This window comes from Eucalyptus grandis, chromosome 5 (assembly GCF_016545825.1).
Source record: "Eucalyptus grandis isolate ANBG69807.140 chromosome 5, ASM1654582v1, whole genome shotgun sequence".
Classification (NCBI taxonomy): domain Eukaryota; kingdom Viridiplantae; phylum Streptophyta; class Magnoliopsida; order Myrtales; family Myrtaceae; genus Eucalyptus; species Eucalyptus grandis.
This window is the reverse complement of record NC_052616.1, coordinates 11,283,203-11,303,344: the sequence shown is the minus strand read 5'-3', so window position 1 is coordinate 11,303,344 and position 20,142 is coordinate 11,283,203. Positions and strand designations below refer to the sequence as shown.

The window sequence follows — 20,142 nt, the reverse complement described above, 5'->3', positions numbered from 1 at the left end:
CCTAATAATCCGACCCTTTTTTTGTGCTTTACTTTCTCATACCCACATTTAAGTTTCACTTGACCCATTTATGACCCATATTTAAGTTTCACTTGACCCATTTATAATCCAAATTTAACTTTCACTTAACTCATATAAACCCATTTTAACTAAAAATGAGTCATAATATGAGTTTATGACCCATTTTGCCAGCTCTCTCTCTATATCTATATCTACACGCGCGGCGCCTGCACATACACACACGCACGCATGCACGCGTGCGCACACACACACACATATCTTGAAGTTCTATCAATTTACGATATCTACACGAGATATGTTTTTAAATAGTGCAATGCTTTAAACAAGTTACATATCGCAACATGCCTAAGTTATGATGGGGAAAGCACTGAAATTTTTTTAAAATTTATTCAATCCTAAACTTTTAATTGTATCAATTTAGTTCTAAATATTTTTACAATTTGTCAATTGAGTCAATCCTAATAATTTTGACCATTAATCGTTGATGTGGATGGCGACTATCCTCGTGATACAGCTAACGTTGGCATGGATATATTTTTTTTAATGATATTAAATTTTTTATAATTTTTTCCTTTCAATTTGATCAAAAATAAAATGTTTTGGCTAGCAAAGACTTAACTTGAGAGTCGCAACCCTCGCTAGATTTGGGCGATGACCGCCTCACCCAAAGCCGGCGGGACCGAGGGCAAGGGTACAAAGGCCTCACTAGATCTAAGCAAGCGCCCTTAGAGCCTTCATGGCCCTACTAGCTTTAGGCGAGGTGACCTCACTAGCGGCTGGTAAGGATTTGCGGGTGCTCGCCCAAGCCAAAATGAAAGGAAAAAATAATGAAAGAAAGAAAATTTAAAAAAATAATAATTTAAAATTTTATTAAAATATTATTAAAAAATGTTTACGTCGCACTGTTATACCACACGTCAACTTTAGTGATTTTCAGCTAGAATTGGCCAAATGTATTCAATTGCGGAATGTGAAAAAGCTTATGATTAAGGCTTCTTTGCTTAAAACAATTTCCAAGAAAATATTTTCCAGATTTTCCATATGGAAAATAAACTGGTTGAGGAAGATATTTTCCGTATGCAAAAAAAAGTCTTCTAAAATAGGGAAATTTTTTTCCACTTTCCAAGATGAGAAAAACATTTCCTCATTCATTTTCTCTTATCTCACATGTTAACCTTTCCATCTTTCTTTTTTCATTTTTAATTATTTTCTTTTTCTTGTTATTTTAAACTTCTATCTTGGCGAGTCATTGGCCACAACGACAACCGGCAATTGACTTGGTGAGCTCAAGGCTCGCCTACATTTAGCAATCTTGCCGCTCGCCAAATCGGTGAGCCAAGTGAGCACGAGCCTTTGGCGGCGGCGAGCTCAATTGGTCACTAGTTGTCACCATGGCTAGTGACCGGCGAAGAAGAAGAAGAAGAATATAAAAAAGAAAGAAAATAAAAACTAAAATTAAAAATAATTTAAAAATCGGTTTCTAAAAAAATTAGAATAAAATTAAAATAAAAAATAAAAAATTATTGAAAAATTGGTTTCTAACAATTTTCTTTATCCAATAGCAAAAAATGCAAACGCTTCATTTTTAGGATTCAACTGAACATCGAAAAACAAATGAAATTTATATTAGTACAATTGAAAGGTTTATTTTACTTGATCATAATTTGGAAAAGTACAAAAAAAAAAAGTTATAACCATACTCTTTGAATTTCCGAACTCTTCTTTTTTTTTCATTTGTTAGTCGCATCACATATCGTCCATTTTACACGATACTTTGCCTGGACCGACAATAAAGGGCACCCAATGATGTCACGTGACCCAGCCACATCACCCAACACCTCATTTACAAAGCCGCATGGCGGCTTCATGGAGTCGCCGAGCTCCTGGAGGCTAACGTCAGCATCAGCCTCCACGAACAGAATCCCCTCGCCGGTACAGTCCACCCCGAGCTTGCAGTCCGGCCCTTCCCAGGTCCGCCCGGCCAACGGGTAATAGTACACGAGCGCCTTCGCAAGCGCTTCCTTGACAACCCTCGCCGGGTCTTCTCGGCCTTCCATTGAAAGAAGAAGGTGATAGGTGGTGAAACCATTTTCGTGATGGCAGGTTGGAGACGAGAAGAAGAAGAAGAAGAGTTCCATTGAAAGAAGAAGGTGATAGGTGGTGAAACCATTTTCGTGATGGCAGGTTGGAGACGAGAAGAAGGAGGAGGAGGAGGAGGAGGAGGAGGAGGTGATAGGTGGTGAAACCATTTTCGTGATGGCAGGTTGGAGACGAGAGAGAGCGAGGAATTGCTTTAGGGTTTATAAGGTGGGAAACAAGGGAAAATGTCGGGACTTAGTTTTAAAGAATGCCCACGCGGTACATAAAATGAAGTATAGTCAATAAAGCAATGCCAAAAAATTACTTGGTGAATCATCCTTTTGGCTTTCGGAAATAAGACTATGCTTTCTCTCGCTCTCACGCGATTCACGAGTAATGCGATGGTGTCGGCTGTAGAATTCTTAGACCAAATTAAGATCTCTAGGGATACAATATATAGAGATTAACACATGATATCGATATCATCCATACAAGTAATGCGATGGCGACAGGTCCGTCATTCTTTCAAGAGTAATAGAGATTTTTAGATTGCACAATATTTCGCAGAAATTGGTCTACTTGCTTAACTGGCTCCCAACGGAGAAGTAAATTTTCTGAAATTTTGTATTTAATACACATAAGTTCATGGAGAGATGGAGACCCGATTTTCTGGTGGTCCATAAAACACTTTGCAAGTCTAATAAACCAATTAAGTTTTTACTTCTTTGGCTTGTGCAGGTCGTGATTTAGCATAGTTTGCACTTGACTGGGAATGCTTCCCTACTTTTTAATGACGAATTTCTCAATCTCATTGTACCTTTGTTAATTCAATTCTAAGTTTTTAATTTTGCCAATTGATTTTTAAACATTTTCACTTTTTGTTAATTGAGTCAATCTAAGCAAATTTTAGTTGAAAATCGCGCGTTGACAACGACCTCATGCAGGCCATTGCCTCTGGTCAATTGTCGAGGCTTGGTGATTGGCTGGAGAAGGAAAGAAGGGAATGATGAAAAAGGAAAACAAAATAAAAAAAAAAGAATAACAAATTCAAAATTTTTAAGAATATCATTAAAAATTATCCACGTTAACGTTAGCCGCCATAAGACGCCTCCTCTCGCCCGATAGTGGCCTCCTCTCTTGCCGATGGTGAGTTCACCCTCTTTCCTTCATGGAATAGATCTTTTTTCTTTCCAGACTTGGAATCTGCCTTCGCAATGGATATTGCTACCCCTTTCCCACCGGATTGATCAATCATTTCCTCCTTTCAACCCAAAATCAATCAAAAATGAACGAACAAATTGCTTCCCCAAACCCTAATTTGTCATAACTCGATCCGTCGTCAATGATCGTGTAATCTACGAGCTCCCTTCATTCCCCATAAATCCATCGTCTGAACCAAAATCTGTTCATCTTTGGAACCCCATCTTTATCATGAACGACAACCCTCTTCTCTAGAAAGCCCTGCTGAAGCAATGGACAACAGCCATGAAAACCAGCTCCGTGTGTTGACCCTCTGTAAACGTATGGGAGATCTCTGGGCTGCGGATGACATTACGGAGTTGAATAATCACATCCCTGAGGTAAACCAAAAGGCTTATGAGCATCTATTATATGGAAAATTGTTGTGGAAACCAAATGCTAACTTTCCAACATTCTGGGCTACAATGAAAAAGTCTTGGAAGGTAGAAGAAGTCAGATGTGAGGTGATAGAACAGGGTTTCTTTGTTTTCATATTTAAATCTGAGGTAGACAAGAAGAGAATACTCCAAACAGGCCTTTGGTCTTTCGCCAGTAATCTGCTAATCCTACAAGAAGGAGACCTTACCGTTCCCGAGCATTGTTATGAATTCAACTCCTGCTCGTTCTGGGTGCATTTGATGGGTCTTCCAAGGGCTGCAATGTCGGAGAAGTGTATTAGAATGATAGCTGGAAAAATGGGAGAGGTAGAGGAAGTTAGAATTGATGCTCGGAACAACGATTCTCGAAAGATAGGCAAAGCAAAAGTGAGGCTGAATCTAATGCAGCCCCTAAAAACTGGAACAATCATTCATGTGGGAGATCGCAACTGGTGGATTGACTTTAAATACGAGAGACTCCTTCATTTTTGCTATTCCTGCAGTTATATAGGCCACTATGCTAACTATTGTCCAACATATCCCTATGAAGAATCTGGACTTCCTCAGGACAAACCAGGCCGCTATGGTTCTTGGTTAAAGGCAGAAGTGAAAACTCTTAGTCCCTGCTGGAATACCTTTTACGGCGACACTGATTTTACCTTAATAGAAGATGAAATGGTTCCCGAAACCCCTGTTATCCCCTCTTGTGATGAATCAAACAGGAAAAGTTCTTGTGATGAGAGTCAAGCCCTTGTGCTTTATCAACCTGTGACACAAACAACACCAGAAGAACCAGATTCAGCAGAGCTTATTGCACAAAAGAAAGGGAAGAGGACACAACAGCCTTCAGATCTTCAAAAGACATCAAATACAGGATGTAGGTGTAGCGACTCAAGGGGTAGTGAAACTTGGTCCAACAAAACCAACATCCAAAAAATTGAAATGTTTTGCTCCCTATGAGAAGAGGGTTTCACTGACAACCCTAGTGGATTTGGACCAACTTATGGATACACCCATTCAAGTATGGGAAGGTGAATCGGCAGGGGCTTTGGTGGCTAGCCCTAACAAGCCACCAAAGGAGCCATGAGAGTGTTAAGCTAGAACTGTCAAGGTCTAGGCTCTCCCTTGACAGTCCAACACCTACGAGCCTTAGTGGCTCGTGAGAGACCTAATCTGGTTTTTCTTATGGAAACAAAGAATCAATACCAGGTGGTGGAAAATATAAAAAAAAAAAAAAAAAAAAAAAAGACTAGGATTTACTTCTATGTTTGCTATTAACCCTATCGGCATTGCGGGAGGACTAGTGCTCTTATGGGATGAGTCGGTGCAAATCTCTGTGAGTATAGCTGCCACGAGATGATCGAAATTTCATGCTGAGATGCTGGAAATGGAATTAAAATGAAGACCCCCGATGTCTTTGTACGCGTCAACAACTTTCCAAGAAAGAGTTTCTCTTTGGAACTATCTTCGAGCAAGAAATGGAAACACCTCACAACCTTGGCTATGCATAGGAGATTTCAATGAGGTATTATACCATTGGGAGAAGGTGGGTCGAAGATCAGTGGAAAGGTTCCGAATGACAGCGTTTCGAGAGTTTGTTGACTCATGCTCTTTAATAGACATTGAAAGTAAGGGGTGTGCATTCACGTGGACAAATAACAGGGAAGGTGAGGAATTAGTCAAGGAGAGGCTTAATCGAGCATTTTGCAACCTAGAATGGAGGCTCCTATTTCCTAATGCAGAAGCTTTTGTATATCCAACAATAGGTTCTGATCATGGTCCTCTAATGCTTTGTTTAAATTCAGTTGTGCAGAAAAGACAAAAATTGTTCAAATTTGAGCCTTACTGGGTAGATCATCCTGAGTGTGTAGCTGTAGTAGATCAGGCTTGGAAGGCAGTAAACGGGCAGCACCAAAACCTGGTAAGGAAAACAAAGAAAGTAACTCAAGATTTGAGGAATTGGAGCAAGAGATCCTTTAAAAATGCATCAAAACAGATTGATCAGCTCAGAAACCAGCTCATCCAGATAATGAACAGGGAGAACCAGACAAATATGGGTGAGGAATACTACAATTTAACTGAGAAAATTGGCACGTTATGGCGCCAAGAAGAAATGTATTGGGGCATCAGATCCAGAATTAATTGGCTGAACTGGGGTGATTGGAACTCGAAAGTCTTCCATGCAACAACCATTCAGAGGTGACAAAGAAATAAAATCAACATGCTCAAACTTGATGAGAATGTGTGGAGCCGTGAGCCTCAAGTTATCAAACAACACATCACAACTTACTACAAGAATCTATACCAATCTGTGGGGCATCGACACTATCAACCAGTCCTAGAACAATGTCCACGCACGGTAATTGAGGAAATGAATGAGGCGCTTATAAGACCAGTCACAAAGGAAGAAGTGCAGCAAGCTGTTTTTCATATGGGAGCAACTAAAGCCCCAGGACTAGATGGTCTAAGTGGCCTATTCTATCAAAGTCAGTGGCATATCACTCATGAAGACATATTCCAACTTGTAAATTCCTTTTTCAGAGAAGGAACCTTTGATCCAGAACTAAACTTAACCCATATTACACTCATCCCCAAGGTGGCAAACCCTTAAAGCATATAAGAATTCAGGCCCATTAGTTTGTGTAATTTCAGCTATAAAGTTATCACAAAAGTCATGGCGAATCGGCTCAAACCTTGGCTCCATCTTATTATTTCTCCTGAACAAAGCGCCTTTGTTAGCAATCGACAGATACAAGATAATATTTTCATAGTCCAAGAAGTCATCCATTAGCTACGAGTTCGAAAAAGGCGAAGAAAATTCCAGGCTGTGCTGAAACTAGATATGCAGAAAGCGTACGATAGAGTAGAGTGGGACTTTCTATGTGATTGCATGAAGAAGATGGGTTTCAGTGATAGATGGGTGCAGCTAATCAGATTTTGCATATCCTCAGCCCAATTTCGAATTTTAATCAATGGTGAAGCAGGGGAAACCTTTATTCCATCCAGAGGTATACGACAAGGCGATCCGCTCTCACCTTATCTGTTCATACTTTTGGCCAATGTCCTCTCCCATATGGTGCAAAATGCTATTAGTGATGGTAGCCTAAAAGGTATCAAACTAAACCCTCATTACCCCACTCTCTCCCACTTATTTTTCGCAGATGATGCTATTTTCTTTCTGGATGGAACACTTAGAGAAGCTCAGAATCTTGCCAACTTACTGAATTGCTATTGCTTTGCGACGGGCCAGTCAGTTAATCATAACAAATCTGGGGTGGTCTTTGGGGAAAGTTGTCCACAGGTTTTAAAAAGAAACATAGCATCTGAATTGAGGGTTCCTATCTTAGAAAAAACTGGAAAATACTTGGGGATACCATCCGATTGGGGTCTGACAAAAAACATATGTTCAATTGGATCATGGCACTGGTGGACAGAAAATTGGAGGGCTGGAAGGAGCAGTTAATTTCGAAGGCGGGGAAAGAAGTACTAATAAAAATGGTTGTTACCACCGCCCGCGGTGGCCGCACGGTTAAGGCTTGGTACCCTCCACACCAAGGGGAAGAGTTCGAGACTTCGCGTCCGCAGTGCTTCAATGCTCAACGCGCGACTTACTGTGGATGGGCCGGCGGTGGGGGCCCTACCCACTCCGGGGTTTACTCTCCCTTTGCGAAGCGACGCACGAAGGTTCCCTGGGTCACCAAAAAAAAATAATAAATAAATAAAATAAAAATGGTTGTTCAGGCTCTTCCCCAATATGCCATGAACATATTCAAAATACCCCTATCCATTTGTCGAGCGATTGAAAGGAAAATTTCAGAATTTTGGTGGAGGAAGAATGCAGTACATAGAGGTATTCATTGGAAGAGTTGGGATGTCTTAAAGAGGAGAAAGGACCAAGGTGGATTGGGATTTAGAGATTTAGTGGAATTTAACAAGGCAATGCTGGGGAAACAAGCCTGGAGACTCCATCAAACTCCAGAAGCCTCATGGAGCAAAATTTTTAAAGGACTCTACTTCCCTAATGGTAGCCTATGGACTGCTACTAAGGGCGCCAGACCATCATGGGGTTGGCAGAGCCTCCTACTTGGCCGAGATGCTCTAGAACCTGATCTGAAATAGGAGGTTGGAGATGGCAAATCTATAAACTTAAGAGAAGATCGTTGGCTCATGTCAGGCAAAATTGGAGGATTGGCGAATCAAAATGACCCCAAGCTAGTTGCAGATATTATTGATCCACACTCGCGTACATGGAAGAATCAACTCATTAATGAGCTTTTTGACAGTAACATCTTAGAGGAGATCCAGCAAACAACACTCAACACAAACACCAAACCTAACTACTTAATATGGACAGGGCATCACTCGGGGAACTATCAAATCAAACATGGGTACCACAGACTATGAGCAACAACCAAAACAAACACAAAGAATCAGGCATCATCATCTTTTCAAGTCCCCAACCGACTATGGAAGGAAATATGGCACTTACATACTAATCCCAGAATCCGGCACTTCATGTGGAGCTTATGTACCGAAGGCCTCCCTACGAGACTCAACCTGTGCCGGAGGAAAATCTTACCTGAGCCTACTTGCCCTCTCTGTCGCGAGCATCCGGAGTCCTCCGAGCACCTATTTATCCTATGCCAGTGGACAAATGCAATATGGCTGAATTTCAGTGATCAAATCAGCATCTCCCCGACATCAGTTATAAGAACAGATCAGTGGGTATGCAACTACCTCTTCTTCGGCAACTCAGTAAGTCAAAAGGCGACCTTCGGGACCACCTTATGTTACATATGGAAAGCACGAAACGGCCTGATCTTTCAAGGCCGGAAAATAGAACAAAACAAGATAATCAGTGAAGCTCGCCTAGCTCAGCAACTATTCGAGAAGTGGCAACCACAAAGGACAGCGACTACCTCGGAACGACACTCATGGGTACCTCCAGATCCGGGCGCGTGGAAGATTAACGTGGACTGTTCATGGTAGGAGAGCAGATCGGAGGGATCCATAGCCGGCATCTATAGAGGAGCTGATGGGGTGTGTACCGCTGGTTTTGTGCAGAAAATCCGAGCTCAATCAGCTCACATGGCCGAAACCCTAGCTATCCGGCGTTCGCTCGAGTGGTTGAAGGAGAAGAAAACTGATCTGTCAGAAACACTTCCAACCGCACGAATTGAAGCCACTTTCTCTGTATCCAGCGACTACTTCCTTGCTGTTCAGTCGATTCTGGGCCGCATAGAAATTCCATGGGCCTCGCGGCCCTTTGTCTGGACTCGCCGGCAGCTATTGGGCCAAATGAAGGATGTCGTCTTGCTATTTGAACCCCGTGAGTCCAACCGAGCCGCAGACTGGATCGCAAAATCACACCATTCCGGTTCCTTGCCAGGTAATTGGGTTATTAATCCCCCGCACGAACTCTTTCTTATATTATGTGTTGATTTTCCTACTACTTGTATTCCACCTACTTAGTATCAATCAAAGCGTTTTCACTTCGACCAAAAAAAAAAAAAAATGTTGGCTGCCATGTAAGATGGTTGACGCTTACATCAGTATTTTCCAGTCAAAATTTATCTAATAAATTGAATTGCCAAATCATGAAAATAGTTAAGATTTAACTGACAAAATTAAAAGGTTTACGACTTTTTAGACAATTTTCCCATGGTGAATGCTTTCGAGGAGGCATCCATATCCAAGTAGATGGAGAGAGAGATTATTGTCATAAATTGTTGATATGGCATATACGTATACACTACTTCAATTATTGTCTCATTATAGTTGAAAATTGCTAACATGGCGTATGCATATACCTACCCCCAAGGGCCCCTTTCTCTCTCTCTCTTTTCTCTATTATCAACAAGCTACGCCGACAGTGAGAGAACTTGACTAAAGGGAAACAATATCCCCGTTGTCATTGAGACATACAGAAATGAAGTGGCTCACAGCGATTGACATCTTGTGAAGATTACTAAGAGAAGAGGCGTTGTCGGCAATGCAGGTGATGCAAGAGAGTAAATGACGATAGCGATATGCGCTTGACTAAGCCTGTGCTACAGTAGAGAGAGAAAAGAGAAGAAATCAAGACGTTCTAATAACGAGTCACATTTATTCCATGATTATGCTTCTATTGTGATTACCAATGACCAATGGAGTCGAAGGGAGGAGAAGGACATAGCCCGGGAGTTTGTAAGCACATCACAACATTTTTTCTTTTTTGCAACGCATGCGAAATATAATGCAATTCATGTGGGCTTATTACTTCTAAATGACAATACTCCTTATATCTATATGTAATTTAACTAATATCTTTGTTTTGAGGTCGTCATCAATCTCTAATTTTTTATACAATAAATAACTAATTTAGATCACTAAAATTTAAATGTTAATAAATCAACATCGTCATCCTAGCATAACCAAACATTGCCTTCAATAAACGAAAAAACATGTTAAATGATCCATTGTATGGAAATGATGTGACCCCTGAAAATTCAAGGGGGACGCACTCTCCAGTACGATTTCCTTGTACCCTTCTTACAGACTCAAACGAAAGAGAATGCATAACGTTGTCTAATCAATTTGCTATCAAGTCCATAGCTTTATTTAGAGAGACTCGAACATTACCAATTCCAAAGAAAGACACTTCATTTAATAATTCAAGCATTCTCATACCTGATTTGAGAAACTTTAGAGAGCCCGTGTTACGGTAGAGAGAAAAAAGAGAAGAAATTGAGACGTTCTAATGGTTTACGGATTTTTCTGTCGATTGGTATGCTCCCCTACTCCCGAACGATGCTTTAGGGACCCGACTATTCTCAACACAAAACGACAATACGACTCGAAAGTAATGCAAATCCATTGACACAAATAAGCACTCAACACACCGCATGATATGAATTGATTTGGAACCAACGCGAATTATATTGTTTTCATCCATGTTCACTGAAACATGGTTTGTGATCATATTACAACAATTTTTCTTTTTTGACATGCGAAATATAATGCAATAAATGTGGGCATATTACTACTAGATGATAATTATCCTAATATCCATATGCAATTTAATTAATATTTTTGTTTATAGGTCATGATTAATTCCTAATTTTCTTATGTATGAATGTGGTCGCGAAAATTTATATGTCAATAAATAAATGGTATCGTCCGGTAATTAAACGTGGCCTTCAATAAACTAAAAACGTGTCAAATGTTTTTCTTGTATTTTAAGAATGGGGCCAACCGAAATTCCAAGGGAAACGCACTCCACAACAGTTTGGTCCCCTGGTACGAGGATGTCGCCTTTCAATAAACTAACCTGTGTTTTAAGAATGGGGCCAACCGAAATTCCAAGGGGAACGCGCTCTACAACAGTTTGGGCCCCTGGTTAAAGTATCCTCGTACCATTCGTGGCTCATTGTGCTGTTAAGTCGCCATCGCAAGGAATAAAAGAAAAACTTGTTTAACGAGTCGGGTCCCAATATGTGGTTCTCATGACTTTTCCACTCCCCATCTTCGTCGTACATTTCAATCCAATGAGCTCCTTGGAGCTAGATTCTATTATATATCTACATATCAGGTTACTGATAACCCCCGGGCAATTTCTATAGGTTTTCTGCCTACTAAACTTGAAAATTGATTATGTCGATTGATATAATCCATTGCCATCTCTTTATTTCTTCTCTCCATGAGAAATAGCAAACTGAGCATTTCTTAAGCCGCTAGGGCTCTCGAGTTCTAATCACCCAAACAAAAAGGAACGCACATCATTCTCTGATTGATTTACTATCAAGTCCATAATTAGAAAACAAATTCAAAGAAAGACGCTCCTTTCAATAATTCAAGCATTATCCTATGTGATTGAGAAACTTTAGAGAATCTATGGTTAATTCTCCTTCTAGAGATGAGATCTAATTGCTCTTAAATCCACGCCATAATAATCTTTTATATTCTCTCCTACTTTTGAACGAGGCTTTAGGAGCCCAACAATTCCTAACACGGTACGAGAGCATAACTCGAATGCAATGAGAATTCATCAAGGCAAATCTGAACTCAACACACCACATGGTATGTGTTAATTCGAAGCCAACATGAATTATAATGTTCTCATTTGTGTTCATTGAAACACATTTTAATACGCACATGAAATATAATACAATTTATGTGGGCTTATTACCACTTAATGATAATACTCCTGATATTTATATGCAATTTAGCTAATATATTTGTTTAAGAATCATGGTCGATTCCTAATTTTTTTATGTAATGAACGATTATATGGAGTCGTTAAAATTTAGGTATCAACAAATAAATACTATTATCCATCATAACTAAACATCGCCTTCCATAAACTAAAAACATGTTAAATGATTCATTGTGGTTAAGGATTTATTCGGTGTGAGATATCATATTATTTGAGAAATCCTAAATGTTGCCAGAGTAAAGGATCATGGCTCCTATAGTAATTCTTACAAAAGCGACAAGTCTTTTGAAAACGTTCAAACAGACCATGTACAAAATAATTCTATTCGATTAAATAAGTATCTTGTGTCAAAAATGAGGCATTGCCTTCTATAAACTAAAAACGCATTAAATGATCCATTGCATTATGAAGAATGGGGCCACCTCAAAATTCCAGGGGAACGTACTCCACAACAGCGCGGTCCCCTCGGATGGTATCCTCGTACCATTCCTCGTTGTGTGGTTAAGTCGCCATTGTAAGGAATAAAAAAAATCAAAAAATAAAAAGCGTGTCCAGTCGCATCCTGGTATGTGATTCCCATGACCTTTTCACTCCCCATCTTCGTGGAAGCTAAGATTATCAAATTACCCTAACCCCCAAGCAATTCCAACGGATTTTGCGACTACTAAACTTGAAAAAAGGAAAAAACCTAAAATTGGAGACATCACCTGTTACCATTCATTACCATCTCTTTATTTTGCTTTCAGGAGAAACAGTAAATTCGACATTTCTTGAGTCGCTATAAGACTCTCGAGACCTTAATAGTCATTGAAATGAAAAAGAACACATCGATCATCTGATCGGTTTACTATCAAGTCCATAATTAGAAGATAAATTCAAAGAAAGATGCTCCATTCAATAATTCAAGCATTGTCCTATAGGACTGAGAAACTTTAGAGAATCTATGATTAATTATCCTTCTAGAGATTCGATCTAATTGTAGTTGAATCTACGCCATAACGATCATTACCCTCCCTCCCTTCATCCGTCATCTTTGCAAGCTCTTCTTGAAACCTTCGCATTGCTCTCTCCGGCAACATTATCGGCACCACAATTCCTTCCTCCCCTTCCTCGTTCTGTACTTCACGTAAAAGCTTATCAATGGAAGTGCGCCTGCAACCCCGCCATAAGCCGGCTTCCCCCACCCGAAGTCGGCCTCTTCGAACCCGACCTTGGTTGCGTCGGCCACCAGGTAGTTCCAAACGGTCGTGTACTTCGGCCGTCCCTTAAGGACTAAGACGTCAATGGAGGACCTCACATATTCTTCGCTCACCATTTCTTTCGCTTTCTTCACTAACTCAACCGCGTATCCCAGCGGACTGTTGCACAGATGACCCGCCTTCGAAAGCACCGTTGCATACACCGATGTGTTCCCGTAATAACCACGAGGCACACCGAGGCCTTGCTTGCCTCGCGCATTAATCATGGACGTTAGGCGGACGGCATCGTCCGGCTCGATCTCGAGGGCGATGGTGCGGCACTTCCACAGGCATGCCGTAAGTAACTCGTAGGTGGAGGATCTCGAGACCAGGTGGTGAGGGAGGCCTTTCTTGATTGACGCCACTTCTCGCGGGCCGAAAAAGAAGGATCTGTGTACCAGGTTCTTGGCGTCCAAGGTCACGGCAGCGCTTCTGGCGTCGTCGACCGCATCCTCGAACTCAGGGTGCCTGCACGTCGCTCGTGGCGGGTCTCGAGCGCAGAGGATTTCTCTTTGCCAAACAGGTAGCCAAGACGGCACGTGTGCGCCTCTTGCGAGTTCTGCGGCCGCCTTCAGGAATTGTCTGAGGCCGAGAGAATCGCTAATGGCATGATTGAGCCGGATTCCGAGGATGAAGCCCCCGCATTTCAAACGGGTCACCTACAATTCGGAAGGAACTCAGTAAGAAACCACAGAAGTTACAGCAGGTTGATTATTCAGAGCAGGAGGGCATTTCTCTATGTCATTGCAGTTGATAACCTGAACCAACAACAGAGGGCACCCAATGATGCCGCCGGACGCGGCCTCATCGCACAACACCTCGTCCACGAAGCCGCACGGCGGCCTCATGGAGTCACCGAGCTCCTCGAGGCTGACGTCGGCGTCGGCCTCGACGAACAGGATCCCTCGCCGGTGCAGTCCACTGCGAGCTTGCGGTTCGGCCCTTCCTGGATACGCCCGGCCAACGGGTAGTAGTACACGAGCGCCTTCCCGAGCGCTTCCTTGACGACTCTCGCCGGGTCTTCTCGGCCTCTTATTGGGGGGCTGTTGGGATAGAAGAAAAGGAAGGGAATCTGAAAGCGAAGCCCCTCCTGGTCGTCCAGATCCGAGAGGGGCTTGAGCTCGCGTGGCGTCACCTGCGACGGGGAGATCAGCTCTGGCTTCTGGCGGTTCACAGATAGTAGTGCCGGAGAAGAAGGTGGCAGTGAAGCCATTTTTATGATGGCGGATTGAACGATTTAGAAAACTTGGGAATCGTTCGTGGTTTATATAGTGGGAAACAAAGGAGAAGTTGGATTTTGTTGGACTTAATATGGACCTAGGAATTTAGTGAAACTTTTACTTTAAATGTTTTTTTTTTAATTTCGAACCCGTTTAACACATGGAGTTTTTTTTTTTCGAAATATAATTGAGAAAATGCCAAAAAATTATAAACCTATTATATTGATTTGAACTCAGTCCTAAATCATTTAATTGAACTAACTTAGTCATAAACCTTTTTTCTTTATACTAATTAAGTCCATCAAGCAAATATTGATCTGAAATCGCTTACATGAATATTGAGCATTTTATCCGGTATGATCGATGCGTTGACAATTTTGTAATTTATTATTATTTTTCAAATTTTTTATGTATTGTTCTTTTGTTCTTTTCTTTCTTTTTCATCCTTTCTCCACCAATCGCCAGGCTTTAATGATGGCTAGCGGCAAGCCAAAGATGATGACTAGTGAGGGATGCCCTTAGGGGCTTAGGGGAGGTCAACACCACTAGGATTAGCAAGGGGCAACCATGCCAACCTCAAGCGTGGACAAGTCTCGCCAGAGGCAAGCAAGGGCCGACCTTGTTGGGATTTGGTAAGAGGTGATCTTGCCAGCCTTAGGCAAGTCTCACATCACAAGACCTGGCAAGATCGAGCCTCACCCGAAGTTGGCGAAGCCGACCATCACTAGTCATTGCCTATGGCCCATCCTTGACCATTGCCAAGGCTTAGCATTCAGCAAAGAAAGAGGAAAAAAAGATTAAAAAAAGGAAAATATAATAAAAGTATAATAGCAAATTATAGAAACTGACCATGTCAGGGCCAATTGTGCCAAGTGAGACAGCTAAAGTTTATGCTAGCGATTTTTAGCTAAAATTGATTAATGGGCTCAATTGGCACAAATGCAAAAGTTTAAAACTTTGATAAAGACTCAAACTTTAAGTTTAGTTCTAATTTTACTTATAACTTCTTCTTTTTATCTCAAGAAAAACTCCCAATTTTTACTCAAGTTCCAAATCTATTTTTTATTAACCTTCCATCCAACGTCATGCAACGTGGCATTTCTACGTCAGCCATCAGCAAGCTGACGAGGCATTTAATCTCTGTTTTCCATTTTTCTGTTCTTTTAGGACTGCATCATAGAGTCAATTCGCGGGAAAAGCATCTCATTTTTACCGAGCGAGAACGATGGTCCAAGCTAGAACAAGGGCTGAATCGAAACCCAGCTAACCATGTTGGTTCTAGACCGATTCTAGACGGAACCCGACTTTCTTTAGTGTGCACCTCTCCTCACTCATTCATTAGGTTTCAACGCGTGTCCTCTTTATGTAGACCTTGCTGCGCCAAATCAAGACTAGCCTCTCTCTCTCTCTCTCTCTCTCTCTATCTCTCTCTCTCTCTCGGGACCAGCAGCCATTGTTGGCCACCCTCTATCGACGACTTGGTGAAGAAGGTAGCTTTGCCCCCTTTTAGGCTGCAAAAGAGAACATCAGAAATCAATGCGCTGCAAAAGAAGAAGAGCTGTTGTTGACACCTAAATTTTGGGCAACCCATTTAGTCATTTATTGCATAAAAATTATGAATTAATTTTTAATCGCTAAGAAAAAGTATTTTTATTCAATTGCATAGTGTATAATTTTTTTTAAGTGCATTTATTTTTAATTTATACGTTTTGCATTTTTTTATTATTTATTTTATTTTTATTTTTATTTTTAGGATTGGTGGTGGATGGGTTCGAATTAATATTTTTGAGCTATAGTTCGGTAGGGCCGGGCTAGGCCCATGAAAGGAGAAAATTAATCCAAGCCCGTTGTTATTTTTAATTGATTATCTTGTGAAAAATTAAGATATGATGCGATATTATGATGATTTTGAAAATTAAGAAAAACGCATTGTAATCTTATTTTTATCAATAGATGATGAAATCGGGGTGAATATTCATGAGATAGGGATTTTTGTGATCAAGAGGTTATAAGCAATATTCGTGAGATGGAAATATTAATAAAAAGATCACATTTTGTTTCGTCTATAAAAGGATGCATACGGAGTTCAATCGAGGGAGGCTTCTTCTAGGTTTTCTCTTCGTAAAAAAGGAAGAAGAAAAGTCAAAGGGAAAAGAGAAAACAGAGGGGAAGTGACGTGAGAGAGACAGGTGAGAGAGAGTAAAAAAAAGGGAGAGGACGTGCGAAAAGAGAGAGAGGACAGCAGAAAAAAAAAGGAAAAAAAATCTACTGTTTCTCCTCTTCGGTGTGCCCCTCGCCGACCTTCGAGCAGCAGCGTTGCTGGCGTTCGCCACCGCCGGCCCTGCCTTGCCGGCGACCCGCGCCAGCTTTCCGCCGCTCCACCTCCGAACCTCTACCCCGCCGACGCTGAAGCTCCGCCAGTCCGACGAAGCCACTGCCTTGCTGCACCGCGACGCCGCTTCTGTTCTGCCCCCAGCCGAAGCGCACCACGATCGCCCAGCGCAAATCCAGCGATCCGACGTCCCTTGCTCGCTGGTCACTGCTCGTCGCCCAACTCGACGACCCGTGAAGCTCCGCCTCGCCTCCGCCTTCCCCGCGCCGACGTAGCCGCCGGTCTCCATCTACGAGCCCCGACGACCCGCGCCACCACGACGTCGAGCCTCGCCGCGCCTCCTTCGCGAGCAACTCGCGACGCCAGCCCAGTCGTCCGTGACTCCCCTGCCGACGCCGCTCCTCCCCTGCTCTGCCACTCGCCCGTGATTGTCCAGCATATCTCGACTTCGCTCGCCGTCCGTGAAGCCCGACGCCGACGGATTTGAGACCTCGTAGCAGCCGCAACCCGAACGCCCTTGCTTCGCCTTACCGTCGCCGATCTGCACCACTCAGTCCGTGATCTACTCACCCGGTGTCTGACGCCCCTCCTCCGAGCGACGCTCCCACGGCAGCTCTCTGCTCGTTCCGGCAGCAGTCCTCCGACCCAGCAACACCATTGCAGGCCACTACACTAGCCCTTTCCTGCTGCTGCTTTTCCCTCGCTGCGTGCCGGTCCGCCCTTGCCGGAGCTCCGACGCCGGTCATCCTCCAGCCAGCGCCGACGAACTTGCTGCCCCCTCCATTTTCCTTAGGTTGTTCATTTTTTTATTTCTCTTATTTTATGTTATTTTACTTTATTTTTAGTTAGTTTTGGTATTATTGTACCGATTGGAATATTGGGAATTGATTTTTGCTTTATTGTAGGCATTATCCGCAGGATTTTCCCTAAAATTATTGTAATTATTAATTTGACCCGTAAGATGTCGGGTCATTTTTTTAATTATATTAATTCTTGGATTTGTTGATAGTACTTTAATTGTTAGATCAATATAATTATTAATTTGATCCGTAAGAATTCGGATAAGATTTTTAGTTATTTTGAACTCTTTTGTCGTGATAATTAAGATTAGGATAATCGTTAATTTGACATGTGAGACAACAGGTTATTTTTTCAATTATTTTAATCCTTTATTTGATTGAATATCTTGTTTGTTTAGATTTAATGTTTAGTTGATAATCGCTTGTTTTTTGAAAACCTCTAAAAAATCTAAAAAATATTTGAATTACGATTCAGTTTGTTTTAGAATATTTCTTGTTATCTTGCATAGCTAGGATAGGGATTTTAGTTCGAAAAATATAAAAAAAATGCATTAATTTAGGATTTTAGTTGCATGTTTAATTACGTGACAATTTTAAATTTTGAATTTTATAAATAATAAAAAAATAAAAAAATATCATGCATATGTCATGTAGAATTAGGGCATGCTCTGCACGTCATTGCATATTAGATCAATTACATGTTAGATTAAGATAATATCTTAGTTTAAATTAGAATTTAATGTGACTTAATCCTTAGTTTAAATTAGATAAAATTTTAATCTAGCTAGATCATTTTTGCATTTTTAAATAGAAATATCAAATGCACGTCATTTAGTTTTTATTAGGTTCGAACTTCCTCGTCATTAGACTAAGTCATTTAATAAATGTCGCAAGACATATAACTCGTGTATTAAATGGTATGCTGCATGTTATCTTAGTTTAAATAATTTTGTATGTCATTGCATCGTATTACATGTCATTAGAATTAGGTCATTTAGATTGCATTTAATTATTGCATTTCTTCATGTCATATAGTTTAGGTCATGCTGCCATGTCATATTAGATTATTAGCATGCATCGCATGATTTTCATTAAATAAAGTGAAAACAAAATTGAAATTGCGTGTTTAATTAGAAATCATATCTAGGGTTACGATGAATTTCGATTTAACAATGCAGATGTTTTGTTCTGCTAGGTATGTTTTGCAATATTTAATTGCTTTCTTGAATGTTATATTGGTGGTATGCACACATGTATGATCACCTCATATGTTATGAAGATAAATTAAAATCAATTCAATTGCCAAACATTTTTTTTTGAAAATGAAATAAAAATGTACCGAAATGGCACTAGGATAAATTCTACAGAACTAAGTCCCCGAATTCACGAATCTCCTGTTCGTATAAGTAAAGTAAATTTCCGCTTTCTTGGGTTTAATCGACCCACCAAAATATATTAGTGGCGAATCCCGATTGAAAATTATTTGCATGTTAAGAATTCAAATCTAAGTCGCGAATTGGTATGAGCTTGGAAGAGCCCGAGCTAAGATTAAAGACTTAGTAATCCATTAACCTAGTTTTAGTTGGGGAATCCGAGAAAATCTGGTCGCGACAGCTGTGAAGATTCATATGGCAGAGAGGTAGGAGGTTGGTTCTTGCTCGACAGGTTCACCTGCCTACACTGAAGTTTTCAGGGACAGGTACGCGCATTGGAATCATCTCAGTCACGTTGTTCCTATGTTATCTGTACCAGTCGCGTCACATCCAAGGACAGGAGATTATTTCAAAAGCACTCTCCACCAAATGTGGCCGAGGTTTAATTGATGTGACAGAACATCTTATTTGCAGATGATGCTTGTGTCCATCGCGTTGAATATCTTATCTCCCTTTTGTTGTGTTCATATGCAATTCGAGTACTGCCATAAAAGCAATCATTCATGGATCATGTTTGCATCGATAAATTCTTGATTGAACTTAGAAAAATAAACTGCACACGCTAGTATCTCTGAGGGGTGTATATTAAATTTGGTCTTATCAAGAAGCAATCGAATAATAGGATAATCCAACGTTCTAACTTTTTTATCCTCAGTGTATTTTGACTACATCTAATTAATAATATATAACCGATCATTTTTAAGAAATAATTTTAAATTGTTGATTTTTCCTAAAACGAATACATCAAAGCGATTTGAAAATTGACACACTTTTTGATGTGCTATATGACCTACTTGAAAAAAAAAAAAAAAAAAAGCACACACTTCGTTTATCATGTCACTTTGTAAAATTTGTCTTTATATACTCACAATTCATGATCAAATGACACGTAACCACATGGACATTCTCGTACTAGATAGATGTTGTAAATCCGTCACGTGCTATAGCGTTCACCTTCTGTAAAACATGATTGCTAAATTTTCAAGAGGCTATGCAGCATTGACTGATAGCAACTCCTTTCATTATGCTTCTGTGAATTCTCCACTGGTTTTCATATTAGGATCCTGTAACACCAGACGCGGGCCTCAAAGAAGGATTCGGAACTAACCTTTTTTACATCAACATCGATGGTCTCGTATTGGTTCAAACCAACGATAACTATCCAAAGCTTAGGCTGGCATACTTTCAAAACCGATAAGTAGGTTCTGA

General features: G+C 40.8%; 1 protein-coding gene across 1 annotated transcript; it reads right to left on the bottom strand.

Annotated features, from left to right (window-relative positions):
• Nucleotides 1-12,988: 12,988 nt before the first annotated feature.
• On the bottom strand, nucleotides 12,989-14,388 carry LOC104446192 (alcohol acyl transferase 1 allele GSd). The gene is given in 3 exon segments (XM_039313311.1): nucleotides 12,989-13,807; nucleotides 13,907-14,049; nucleotides 14,052-14,388. Coding segments are annotated over 3 exon segments (1,272 nt in total). The 5' UTR covers nucleotides 14,362-14,388.
• Nucleotides 14,389-20,142: the final 5,754 nt, after the last annotated feature.